The sequence below is a fragment of the Muntiacus reevesi genome, chromosome 14 (assembly GCF_963930625.1).
Source record: "Muntiacus reevesi chromosome 14, mMunRee1.1, whole genome shotgun sequence".
NCBI classification, from domain to species: domain Eukaryota; kingdom Metazoa; phylum Chordata; class Mammalia; order Artiodactyla; family Cervidae; genus Muntiacus; species Muntiacus reevesi.
Window position 1 is genome coordinate 27,550,761 of NC_089262.1, and position 14,045 is coordinate 27,564,805.

A 14,045-nucleotide genomic window follows, 5' to 3' on the forward strand; every position below is an offset into this window, starting at 1 on the left:
GATCTGAGTTCAATCCCTGGGATGGGAAGATCCCCTGGAGGAAGGCATGGTAACCCGCTCCAATACTCTTGCCTGGAGAATCCCCATGGACAGAGGAGCCTGGTGGGCTCCAGTCCATTGGGTCACAGAGAGTCATATACAACTAAGTGACTAAGCCCAGCACACACAGTCTGTACATAAAGGTAGCTTTGTCCCCTATATATTTCCTTAAGGTGTATCCTAGTCCATAAGTACCAAAGAATTGAATTCTACTTTTTTGTGACTATGATGATACATAATGCCCTGTGGTACTCATAGGAGCCTTGGGGAAACGATGTATGAATGAAAAAGGAGTGAGTAACCATCATCTAAAGGGGATCACCCATCAACATATAAATGCCTGTTCCTTTCTTTTGGGCATTTTGCAGATAATCCAAAGCAGAGCAGCCGAGTACCTCTATATATTAAAGTCCTAGATGTCAATGACAACCCCCCCGAATTTGCTGAATTCTATGAAACCTTTGTCTGTGAAAAAGCAAAAGCAGATCAGGTGAGTTTCATAAGAAAGCAAATTAATTAACTCAGACAAATTTAGATCTTCTAATAATTCAGATGATACACAGAGCTGAGGGCAAGTTTTGAATTATCTATGAAATAAATGTCAACAAAATTAATACTATAAATAAGAACCATGATGAGTGTTTAACTTGCATAAGAAAACAAACAGTTTTTGAAAAAACAGGAAGTTCGTTAGTCTCACAGACTGATGCTGATCCCAAATTAGTCCTAAGTTTTCATGAAAATGTATCAGTCACTGCTTTATTGGAAAAATCTTTATTGGTGAGAAGATATTTTTAATTACCATATATACTGAAAAGTACTAGCTCGAACATATTTTACAATTGCCTATAATTCATCGTTTCACTTATTTACATTGCCCATCTGTACAAGTAATACAAATTCATGAATGTTTTACTGTTTTACACATTTGTCCCCACCTGAAATCAGTCTTTTCTGCCAGTGATATAAAAATTATGTTAGTTTGTCAAAATAGAAGTGCACTGTTAAAATACATGTTAAAATGGGACTCCAAAGTTGTGGGTTTTATACTCAAACTAGCTCTTTAGCAAGTTGTATATGCCAAGCTTGCATTTCTAAGCAAGCTGTCCAAAGAGTGCCTCCTTTTACTTAAGTTGCAATGTTGTCATAAATCGCTGTGATATTTTAAGCTTGCTATCACTCTAGGGCTATGTTTGTCAACCCAGGTGATTTTGCCCCGCACCCCCCTGCCCCCCCCACCCCCACCAGGGACATTGGCAATATCTGGGGACATTTCTGGTTGTCACAAGGAAGAGGGTACTACTGGTTTCAACAGAAGAATTTAGATTTGCTGCAAAAAATACTGTTGTAGGGCTGTCCCTTGCTCTATTTCCAGCCAATCAGTTCTCTGCATAGGGTGGATTCATTGTAAGTTTTCTATCATTTTAAAGTTTTCTATCACTTTAAATGATAAGAGGCTATCATTTTAAAATTAAAATTAGATATCGTTGAATTAGCAATTTACTGCAAAGCTGCAAGAAACTCTTTTGAGTTAGTAAAACTTGATGACAGCTTTATGGTTTTGATTTTAGTTGATTCAGACCCTACGCGCCGTTGACAAGGATGACCCTTACAGCGGGCACCAATTCTCGTTCTCTTTGGCCCCCGAAGCAGCCAGTGGCTCAAACTTTACCATTCAAGACAACAAAGGTAAATGAGCCCAAGCTGCCTGTCTGTCTATATATTTATGTCTGTACCTATATCTATCTAGTCTCATCAGAATTGATCACATACATAACATGATTTCCACTTCCTTTCACCACTTTGCTTTCCGGTTCCAGACAACACGGCGGGAATCTTTACTCGGAAAAATGGCTATAACAGACACGAGATGAGCCTCTATCTCCTGCCTGTGGTCATATCAGACAACGACTACCCAGTCCAAAGCAGCACTGGGACAGTGACTGTCCGGGTCTGTGCATGTGACCGCCAAGGGAACATGCAGTCCTGCCACGCGGAGGCCCTCGTCCACCCCACGGGACTGAGCACGGGGGCTCTGATTGCCATCCTTCTGTGCATCGTGACTCTACTAGGTAAACTGCTTCTCCCCGCATCCTATCTCCCCATGCTGAGGGGCACACACTGTTACTGTGGCTCTCTAGATTTATCCGCCTCCCCCATTAAGGCATACAGCCTGATCTAGGTGAGTAGAGCTATGTGCTGGGAATCTTATGTGTGTTCACCCATGAGCGAGTCTTTGCTTGAAACGTGGCTTTGGAGAATGAACAGTTGTGAAACGTGCCCATGTCTTTCCCCACTGAGGCAGTCGTTCCACCAAAAGATCTCTGGTCTATCAGGCTGGGAATTAGTTGCAGGGGGATTTGAGGGCAAAATATAAATATGCCCTTTCTATTTCATTTGTTTTTTAATATTTAACCTGGCGAACATTCAGTTTTCAAAGAACAAAAGTTGTTGGGCGTGGAGTGTATGTGATGAAGGCCATTTCCATCAAGGTAAAGTTGAAAGACCAATGAGAAACTGGAAAGAGAAATGCAATGACTTTTTTTCTCTCATACAGGAAAATAAATAGTGGTGAATTTTCTTGAACTCAGCAAACTTACTTGAATCTACCCACTTGAATAACTATCTTCTTAGCATTGCTTTCTGATTACCACATACACAATGTCTATTATTTCTCAATAAATAACTCTCAATAATAAATATTCTCTCAATAAATATTCTCTCAATAAATAACTTCTGTGAGTAAGGAAATAAATCTGGGGTCTAAAAGAAATGAATGTAATCAAACAGCTAACAGTGATTTGAAGGAAAAATTTTTATTCCCAACCAACTAATTAAGCACACAAGTTGAGCTCGGAATGCTCAAAAGTCCCTTGATTGTTATGAAGTAAGAGATCAAATATTAGCTATTACACCCCTTCAAAAAATAAAGTTAAAATTTCTAAAACTTGCCTACACCATGGGAGGAAAAGTAAGTCAGAGTTAACCTGGATTTCACAGAGGCAGACCAGGGAGTCATTTTTTTTTTAAATGACAGTGTAGTGACTTTGAGAAGAGGGAAGGAAGACTTCCATTTCTCCAAGAAGAGAAAGCCTAGGGATCCCTGCTCAAGAGTTTCATATCCCAGGTTGACTCTGCTAATTATCACAGAGCCTTGAAACCTGGCTACAGAACTGTGATTCTCTTCGTCAACTAAGAGTTGGAGGAAGTATTTTAAGATATGAGGATAAATAAAAACTGAAAGTATGCAAAGACAAAACAGTGTTCTAATGGTGTGAGTCTGTAAATATTGTTTTCCAAGAGAAAGATACAAATATTCTTTTTTGGTTTAAAAGAAAAAGAGGGTTTTTATTTATTTATTTTAACTTTTTATTTTTACTTTTTATTTTGTATTGGGGTATCACTGATTAACAATGTCGTGATAGTTTCAGGGGAATAGCAAAGGGACTTAGCTATACACATACCCATCCTCCCTCAAAATCCCCTCCCATCCAGGCTGCCACATAACATTGAGCAGAGTTCCCCGTGTTATACAGGTCCTTCTTGGTTATCCATTGTAAATATACCAGTGTGTACATGTCGATCTCAAACTCCCTAACTATCCCTTACCCCCACCATCCCTCCTGGTAAAAGCGGGTATTTTTAGGAGGGCTAGTCTGGAGACTGTATCAAATAGAATTCCATGGATCCCTGGTCTATGGAGAAAGAGCCAGTCTTCATCTCACAGAGGTCATACTTCCCTTCTCTCATCACCTATCCACTTTCTCCACCCTCTTATTTTCCTTCTGACCCGCTCCCTATGACCTCTCTTTTCATCTCCTTCCTCCAATGAATATGCCATCTCCTCATTACTCCTAATTTGCCTCTGTGTTTCCCACATCTTGTCTAGTCCCTTTGTAATTCTGTACCTAATTAAAAAGGAGAAAATGGGATTTAACCTTTATTAGACTCACATCATGGGCTAGATACCAGACAGGAACCTTTACAAATGTTTTTCTCACTTAATCCTCAGAACTCTCTGGTCTATATTTATCTGCATCTTACATATGAAAGCTGAGGTTCCGGGTTGTGAAGCCAAGTCACACAGCTAACAGGCGATAGAACAAAGTTCCAAACCCAGGTTTTTGCCCCCCAAGCCCTGGTGCTTCCGCGCTGTACCCGACTTTCTCTACAAGCTTACAGAATGCAGTGCAAACTCCACGCTGAAAGAGAGCTTGAACTAAAAATGAGATGATTGAACAAAGCTGGGAGTCTGTAAGAGGAAGAAAGCGGCGTTGACATAGCAGGAAATCTGCCGTCAAGAAAGTGGATTGTGTGGCATCTGTTGTTTTTGTCAATAAAGCAACAGTAAAAACAACTACTACATCTTGTGCCTCTTTGGTGCTTTCGAGTTGGCATAACTTTCACACTGGGCACCGCGTTATTGCTTCTCTTTTACAGAGAAAAAACTGAGAAAGGTCAGATTGTTTAATTGAATCTAGATCTGCTCATCTCAGATACCTGGCTACCTTCTAGTTTTATGACGGGATTTGAACACAAATTGGTCCAAGTACTCCAGCCCCAAAATTTCACTGTGGTCCTCTGGCCTCAAGGGGGTAGAGAAAAGGAAAGGGTCAGTTACTGGGAAGACAGCATATTACTTTCTCAGAGTGTTTTTATTCCAAGTGCTTAGAACTCACACTTTCAATTTATAAAAGTTAGCTTTGAAAAAAAGACCTTCCTTTTAGATGATTATGCTCTCAAGAAATTCTGTTAGATGTACATTGGACCAGTAAGAAAAGACAGGCAATTGTAGCAGTAGGAGAATTAGGCAGTGCACAAATGCCTTTGAATTACTGAACATGCCCTCTGTCTTCTAGACAATTGCGCTTTCAGGTGTGCATAGGACTAAAAGACAAGATACAGGTAACTTAAGCTAGGGAAAAATTAGGAAGTGATAAATGCCTGCTATCTTGCCTTAAATGATGGAATGAACCTGTGTCCGTCAGAATTTATTTCTCTGAGAGACATTTAGCTTGATTCTATTCTCTATTCTAAAAGCTGGCCTTACTTACAGCCCTCTGTTTTGCAAATCTGTGTCACACTGGAAACTAGCAGAAAAGGTAGATTAAGGGGCTTCCCCATAGCTCAGCTGGTAAAGAATCTGCCTGCAATGCAGGAAATCCCGATTCAATTCCTGGGTTGGAAGATCCGCTGGAGAAGGGATCGGCTACCCACTCCAGTATTCTTGGGCTTCCCTTGTAGCTCCGCTGGTAAAGAACCCACCTGCAATGCAGGAGACCTGGGTTCGATTCCTGGGTTGGGAAGAGTCTCTGGAGAAGGAAAAGGCTACCCACTCCAGTATTCTGGCCTGGAGAATTCCATGGACTGTATGGTCCATGGGGTCGCAAAGAGTTGAACACGACGGAGCAACTTTCACTTTCACAGATCTCCTTGGACACAAGGGACTTCCTTGGTGGTCTAGTGGCTAAGACTCCATGCTCCCAATGCAGGGAACCCAGGATTCAATCCCTGGTCAGGGAACTAGACCCCGCATGCTGCAACTAAGAGTTTGCAAGCCACAAGTAAAGATTCTGCAACTAAAGATACCCCATGCCACAATGAAGACTGAAGATCCCGCATGCTGCAACTAAGGCCTGGCATAACCAAATAAAAATTTTTTTTACAAAAAGGTAGATTAAGAGCATCTTCCCACCCAAAACCCTGCAGTTTTCCAACCACCTGGACCCCAGGGTAAAGCGGAGGCATATGGAGCATCCACAGCCCCACGTGTCATGGCCCTTCCTCCTCCTCTCTCTCCACCAACCCTACACCTCACACCCTCCAAACACACCCCACGCCATGGCCTTGCTCCTAGCTCTGCCTTTCTTCCAGGTAGCACCCTGGATAACTCCTCATCTATTTGTTCAAATGTTACTTCCTTAATGATGCACTCTCCCCCCATACACACACAAAAATATATGCAGCCCCTCAAACATATACAGAAGTCCTTCCCATCCTCCTTACTCTGCCTTACTTTTTCTTTTTTATATTGCACTTATCATCTTCTAATAATTTCCTTATTTATTATACACATTGTTTTTTTCTGTCTCCATCCGTCCACCACCACCACCACCACGGCCTCTGCCTACCTTATCCAGACAAGACTCTTGATCAACTTTTTTCATTAATACTGCCTAGAACTCTACCTAGCACAGAGTTGGCAATAAATAAATACTTCTTGAATAAACAAAAATTATGTACCATGAATGAAAGGGATACATGAGGCACCAGGATACTCTCTGGCAGCAAAAGAGAATGTTTGCATTTATACAACCACATGCTTGAAAACAGCAGAACTGCATATCCTTGTGAAATAGTCTAAAATCCAAACATGCTTCAAAGCATGGTAATTAAGTGCACAAGCTTTTTAGTCTGTCTGACCTGGATTTCAATTATTTGCACACAGCACATCTCTAAGCCACAATTTTCTCTTATGTAAAATGGAGTTATAATGGTGGTACTTACTTTGTCAAGCCTATTATGATAATTCAATTAGATTCCGTATGTAAAGCACTTAGCACAGTGCTTGGCACATAGAACTGTCTCAACAGGTAACCAATTATTAATATCATTAGCATCTGAAATGTTAAATATATAGACACCTGGGTGTGCATATATCCATTATTATATAGGTAGATACCCACATCTACAAAAGGCCATTATTCTGTAATTGTTATTGTGATAATTCAGTTTTCATGGCTCATAAAAACTGGACCATGTTATGGATGAAAGAGTAAAGAGATACTACTGGTACTAATCTCCCCTGGACAAACCCAGGTTAACGATGCGTTTTCTGCCCCAGATGACTGTTTTCGCTCTAAGCTGTCACTATGTTTTTACTTTCTCATCCATATGTTCATTCATAGATGTGTCTCTTTACAGGTAGCCAGCTGTGTTCTACCCAACCAGCTGTGAAGAAACATCAGGAGCTATTTAAATACAGTTCTTGCTTTGCCTCTAATTTGAATTAGTAAAAATCAAAAGAACAAACATTCCGGTCAACAAACTTACAGAACGTGAAACTCTGAAAGATTTTCTGTTTTAAGTCCCCACAGAAATATGTTTGTTTTGTTTAGCCTAAGCACAAATAATCTGGCACGTGTATTATTACCTGTTCCCTTGAAACTGGCTGATCTAAGTTCAAAATGGCTTTCTGAATTGTATCTGGGTCTTTCCAGGTATTATCTGTACTTATATGTAAGAAAGGTATGCAAACATTCACATCTCTACTTTGGGCTTTAAACGAACTTTACACTTTTCTAGGGGAAAAAAAAAAAAGAAGGCATCAGTGCAAAAGTTATTTTAGAAGTGGAGTTATGCAAACCCTTCAACACATCCCCGAAGGTGCCAGCCTTGTGCTTATAAGCAGTTTCAGAGCATTTCAGGTGTTCAGCATAATTTTCGCTCTTTTTGCAGTACTCTCACTGTGGCTGAGCTCTTTTTTATTATTATTTTTTTTCCCTTACCTTGAAACTAATCTGCCATTTCAAAGCAAAAAGGAACTACTGACAAAACATGAAGGTGTTTTATCCTCTAGTTAAATTCTTTAAAACTTTCTTTCAAATATTATATAGTTACTCCGTTGAGGAGGTGGGGGAGGGCCCTGATTTGATCATGTGCGGAGGCAAGTGCAACCTTAAGCAAGAGCAGTTTCGCGGAGAACTTTGAAAACTTCACTTTGTGTTTCTTCCTGATGTTAATTGGGCGGCAAATTAACTTTCCCTTCCCTTGCTGTTTGTTTCTGCTTGCAGTGACAGTGGTGTTGTTCGCAGCTCTCCGGCGGCAGCGGAAAAAAGAACCTTTGATCATTTCCAAAGAGGACATCAGAGACAACATTGTCAGTTACAACGACGAAGGAGGCGGAGAGGAGGACACCCAGGCCTTTGATATCGGCACCCTGAGAAATCCCGAAGCCATAGAGGACAGCAAATTGCGCAGGGACATTGTGCCCGAGGCCCTTTTCCTACCCCGACGGACTCCAGCAGCCCGTGACAACACCGACGTCCGCGATTTCATTAACCAAAGGTTAAAGGAGAACGACACGGACCCCACCGCCCCGCCCTACGACTCGCTGGCCACCTACGCCTACGAGGGCGCCGGCTCGGTGGCCGATTCGCTCAGCTCGCTCGAGTCGGTGACCACGGATGGAGACCAAGACTACGATTACCTTAGTGACTGGGGGCCTCGGTTCAAAAAGCTCGCGGATATGTACGGAGGGGTGGACAGTGACAAGGACTCCTAATATGATATGTTGCCTTTTTTTCATTTTTCAATACGACACTGAAAGATGTGAAGTGGCTATTTCTTTCTATTTATCCACTGCTCCGTGAAGGGTTCTCTGTTCTATCCGTTCCAAAAGTAAATGGCTGCAGTCCGTGTGGATCCAACGTTAGAGACTTTTTTCTAGTACACTTTTATGAGCTTCTAAGAGGCAAATGTTTATTTTTTAGTGCATCCTGTTAACCATGTCTGCCCAACAGGCGCTGGGCTGCAGGAGAGGATGGTCGTCATCTTTTCCCTTGTACTCTTAGGGCAAGTCTGAAACACAGCTCAATGCCACTGGCCTGGTCTCTTACTACATTGCACTGACTCAGGGTCAGCTGACTGCTCTGTACATTTCACACGCTAATGGGATGAGGGATTGTGCTTTAATGGTAAAAAAAAAAAAAAAAAAAATACAGTTTTAGTAAAAGAAATGAGGGAGGAACCACTGTTCCTGGTGTATCAGCTCACAAGGAGATGATGAACTATATATGGGTGTGTATTTCTGTCACAAAGAATTTAAAATGATATTTGCCCATCCTGTTTGTCCTTCATGATCTTTTTCCGGCACCAATGACTATTCAAAACATCAGATCCACCAGTGTTTTGAGATTCTCCTTCCTCTTTAGGAAATGATGCCAATTAAATGGTAATGTTCAAAAAGAACAACCAAAAAAAATATCTTAATACGACCTCATTCCTTGCCACTGGTTCATAAGACATGCGAAAGTTTGCTGTTGCATCATATAAAGGGAAAGGAAAAATAGTTAATAGATGTTAACAAAGGAAATATTTAGCATAGTTTAAAGTTTGGGCCACCAAATGTATCATGGATCACTTGGAATTATTTCAGCCATCAGTAGGCTAATTACAAATAAGTCTAATCATTTAAAAAGTTCTTGAAGGAACTTTTCTGAGACAAAGTTTAACTCCTTGTCTGTAGTTGTCAGTATTATTCTAATATACTTGAAAGTAGCAGCGTGAAGTACAATAACTCATATGCTTCAGATACTTCTTACACAATTAAGTTTCATTAGTAAAAGTAGATTAAATAAAACTCAGATCCCTCTCTCAGAGTTAAATGGGGAGGTAAGAGCCAGTTACACTTAAACTTGACACCCTGTCCTTCACATTCGAAAATATCCATATATTTATATAATGTGATATAGATGAATATTGAAATCATGGTGGAAACCTACATATTATATGTTTGGAAGATGCTCACAAAGGGAAAACTTGGATTCCCTACAAGGGTGTTTAAGATTGTAATTAAAATGATAGCTGACTTTCAAAAGCATTAAAATTTTTTCATTGTTTTTAGCTTCGTTTCCATGGCAACACTGCCATCCTTGTCTTTGAACTAATGATAAAGTAATGGTCTCAAACTACAAACAGAAAAGTAATGTACAATCCATCGAATCCATTATTTCTCTAATTATGCAATTAGCGTCATAGTTATTATCCAGAGGACCCAACTGAACTGAACTAATCCTTTTGGCAGGTTCAAATCATTTATTTCATATGCTGTTCTAATGATTTTTGTCATTAGAATCTTACATTGTGCAGTCATCAGAAATTTCCAAAGTACTGTAATGAAAACATCCTTGTTTTGAAAACTTAAAAAAAAAAAACAGGTTCTGTATGTATATAATATGTACTTAAGAATATGCTGACTTCAATTAGTAGTCTTAGGGATTTATTTTCAATTAATGTTAATTTTCTGCAGGTAATCTTAGTGTCATTTCCATTTGAGGATAATGTCATATCAACACATATTTTCTATTTGAGAATACACTGTTGTTTCGTTAAGTTTTAAATAGATGTATTACCCAGAAAGTAAAGACAACATCTTTAAAAAAAGAGAAATATAGTATTTGGGGCTACCCAATTAGAATGAAAAATTGTTACAACCATATTATTCCTTGTGTTTCCTGAATGGATGGACTTCCCTGTATACTAACAAGTATTTTATGCTTGGACTGTTTCTTGCTTACAAGGTTCTCTTTTCTAGTTCATACACACACAGACACACAGACACACACAGAAGAATGCAAACAAAATCCTATAGGAGGGCTTCACTGTAAAGAGTCAGTATATATCATAGTCACAGGTAAGTGTTGAAAAAAGATAGCTTAGTAAAGTTAATTAATAAGAACTAGTTACTTATAGCAATAGAACAGCACCTTAATCACACAACTTACTGTAAAAAAAGAGCTCTCTATCCTCATGTTTCATGTTATGTAATAAATTATATCAAGAGAGATAGTCCTGTAAAAAGAAAAGTATCATCAAAAGTCTTCCTTTTGAACTTTTGGCATTAATTGGAATGTCTGCGGGTTGATGCCAGCAACTTCAAAGTTTAGGAGTAAAATTTACATTCTCCTCATTTAAGTAAAAGAAGTTCTGTAGTGGGATTTCTGAGGTGTGATTGGAAGGTATCTTATATCACCCTGAAGATGGAATAGTTATACCAAGAACAGGTTAATATGACTAAATATTTAAATAACTGTTAAATCTCTTACCACAAAACCTGATGATGAGGTGAATCTCTAAGAAAGAGAATAAATTGAGACTGGGGCTGAATATTTTGCACTAGGGTCCTAAAAATGTCAAGGATATTTGAATGATATCTTCCTAAAATGAAGGCTGTCTGACATTATGGAAACAATAAGAGCCATAATTTCATCATTCTGTGCTGGTTGCACTTCCTTCCACTAAGCTATCAGGTCAAGGATCCAGGTCAGATATGAACGATTACTGGAGAAACCATTAGTTTTCAGTTCAATTTTCACATTGTCTCTGTCCTGGTATTAGCTATTTGCCATGAGAAAGATAGGAGATTGGGGAGAGGTAAAGTTTTAGTATTTGCTTTAATCACAAAGAACCTAAAGTTCATTAAATATAGGAAGATTGCTTTTGTGGGTTATTTCAAGGACTTTGAGGCCCTTCTCACATTATTTTTCACCCTCTGATTCAAAAGGGAAAGTTTCTTCAAATCACTGAGATATTCCCTAGAATAAGCTGAAATTTTAAAAACATGAATCTATTGTGCATAAATTTAAAGCCCCTCCACTTCATGGCATGTTCTTCTGAAAGACCTGGAAAATATTCATTCCCAAATAAAAACTAAACCGAAAATGAGAGGGGGAATTGAAAATGGTTCCATAGAGCCATGAGAGAGGGGACCTGGACCCAGAAAATGTATGCTTTTGTAAGAACTTTCTTAGCTTTACAGTTTAGATGCATAAAGATTTGGTACAAATTTGATACAAATTTGGATACAAATTGACTACCTTTTCAGATGAAATAAAACCTGCTGATTCAATTCTAACTCAGTATAAAAATTTTGGTTTGATATTCATTTTCAGCTCCCAAAAAGTTGTACAAGAGCTTTTATAAGTTGAATCTCTACCTTAGAAGCAGCCAGATTTTACAGATCCAAATTAACTGTAGAATGCTTTCATTACTTTCATTTTAGGAAATTTTTAAATTTAGATATTTAAGTAATACATAGATTTGAGATGTTTGATTTGCTGAGCAATACCTTATATCAAATGCTTTGCCTTGAAATGATTATTTCGTTGGCAATAATCATGTATAAACTACGAATTGGGCATTCCCCAATTTTATATACTTGAGAACCATTTAAAAGAGTCAAAGTTGGACACGACTGAGCGACTAAACTGAACTGATGCAGTTGAAAGGAAAGAGAAAGCTAATTTCTGAGCCCAAACTAAATATTTAAAGCAGGTACAACTAAACTCATTTTCCCCAGGAACTGAACTAACCAAAAAATTATTTTGTCATAGTCACTAGTGTTGAAGCCATGTAATTACTTTGGAAAAACACTAGAAAGTCATGATCTCCACTATTTTGAAAGGTATCCTCTGAAAAGAATCATTTTAGTGTAATTTTATTCTTTTTTTGTTTTTATCTAGACAAAATCTTTTTGAATTATGAAAGGAGATTAAAACTCTAAGCTGTCTACTATGTTTACATTAACACTACAACCAAGACTCCTTTATCAGATTATAAGAGTGGAAAGATTAAGAGTTAGTGAGTGGGTCTTCAGGAAAATGAACTATTTCCTAAGGTCTGACAAGCAGCTTTCTTTTGTAGAGGATACAAAATTACAGTATGGTCTCCTTAAAAGTTCAATGACTCTTATGGTTGCAGCATTTTTAATATCCTTTTGGCATCTTTATGGAACAATTTTCCAAAGGGATAATTCTCTACTAAAAAATATTAGACCCTGACCATATTTAACACGCAGAGCAATGCCTTGACTCACACACTTGTTAAAAGTTAATAAAGAAATAGTTCATTTTTAAAGCCAGGAGTTTATGGTCTCTGCATCGTCAATTTAATTTAAGCATTGCTGAGACAATCTTTAATCTCCTCCCCATTTGGTAATACCTTATTTATGATGCATTTTCAGTTTTTAATTTGGGGGGAACATTTGCCCGACAGAGCCAGCAGATGAAAGTGCCGAAAGGAGGTCAAATGGAAACAAAGCCTATTACCCACTGTATTTCAGACAGGACCAGGCACTTAGCCGAAGAGCCACTGGGTTATTAGATTAATTTTGAAAGAGCTTTTACAAGTTGCTTAATTCCATTTTTTTAAAAACCCATGGACCACAAACTCAAATTTCTCCTCAAATGGGGTTAATTTGACAAATGAGGCATGGACCCAGCGTTGTGGAAAAAGCATTCCACTATAATGAGATCTTGGTCTTTCTTGTGAGACTACACTATTTATGTAAATATGTCTAGAGGCACCTACTATAAGCTTTTAGTTTTCTATGATCTATTAGTTTAGTGTTTATTAAGGAATCATATGTATAGAATTACTAGGCATTCAAGAGGAATGCTGTGTAGCAAACGTAAAAATGATCTGTTCGGGAGAAACATAGGAGCGCTTTCAAACCACTGTCCTATTTTGTGATTATTTTCCTTGCTTTGAAAGTAAACTGCGTAAAAATAGAATTTATAATAAATGCTACGGGCATCTTCAGTAGTACCAAGCTAAGGCAATTTGGCAGTCTCCTACTGTGATGTGTGATTTAAAATCCCCCAAATAAAAGCTTTTTGGTATTGATTGTTTTTAATTAAAAATACTCCCAAGTATAAATTGAAGCTGATGCCACCCTGGAAGATTTACTGCCTGGAGTCCTCAGTTCATATGGTTTTTCTCGGTGTCGCTCGTGTCTCTGGCAACGAGAACACCTGGTGGAAACAATCACTGCTCAGCTTTCATCCACATTTCCAGCTAGGGAGATTTTTCATAACTTCACAGATTACATGAGAAACTTTTCTGTATTAGAGGAATGGGGTTGAGACAATTACCTTTTTAGCTCAGTGTGGCGGGACCATTCGTTGTAGTCAAATGGCAAATACACGCTCCTTGAAATGGCTTCTTTTATTTTCCTTTGTTTTCTTGGAAGTATAAATTCAAAAAGAATGCAATTTAAAAAGTGATTTCTCACAAAGAGTAAATATGCCTTTTGCAAATCAATTTTTGTAACAAGTTATTTATATGATATTACTTAATAAACTGGTTTTTTTTTCTAACTTGTTTTTTTTTCAATTCTCTCAAACTATTGTTTGTAATCAGAGATCTTTTAAATGTACATACTGATACACACTTTATCCTTTCAAATCTGCTGTTTTAACCTCCGAGAGAGCTAACTAAAGCCAAAT

The 14,045-nt window shown here is 38.5% G+C and overlaps 1 protein-coding gene across 2 annotated transcripts in view; it reads left to right on the forward strand.

Annotated features, from left to right (window-relative positions):
* CDH6 (cadherin 6) overlaps positions 1-11,674 on the forward strand; it is a 140,282-nt gene extending 128,608 nt beyond the window's left edge. For both annotated transcript variants that reach the window (XM_065905230.1, XM_065905231.1), the window contains exons 9-12: positions 408-529; positions 1,611-1,728; positions 1,860-2,111; positions 7,833-11,674. In XM_065905230.1, the coding sequence (XP_065761302.1) occupies positions 408-529; positions 1,611-1,728; positions 1,860-2,111; positions 7,833-8,323 (983 nt within the window). In that variant the 3' untranslated portion in view covers positions 8,324-11,674. The remainder of the gene's footprint in view (positions 1-407; positions 530-1,610; positions 1,729-1,859; positions 2,112-7,832) is intronic.
* The last annotated feature ends 2,371 nt before the right edge of the window (positions 11,675-14,045 follow it).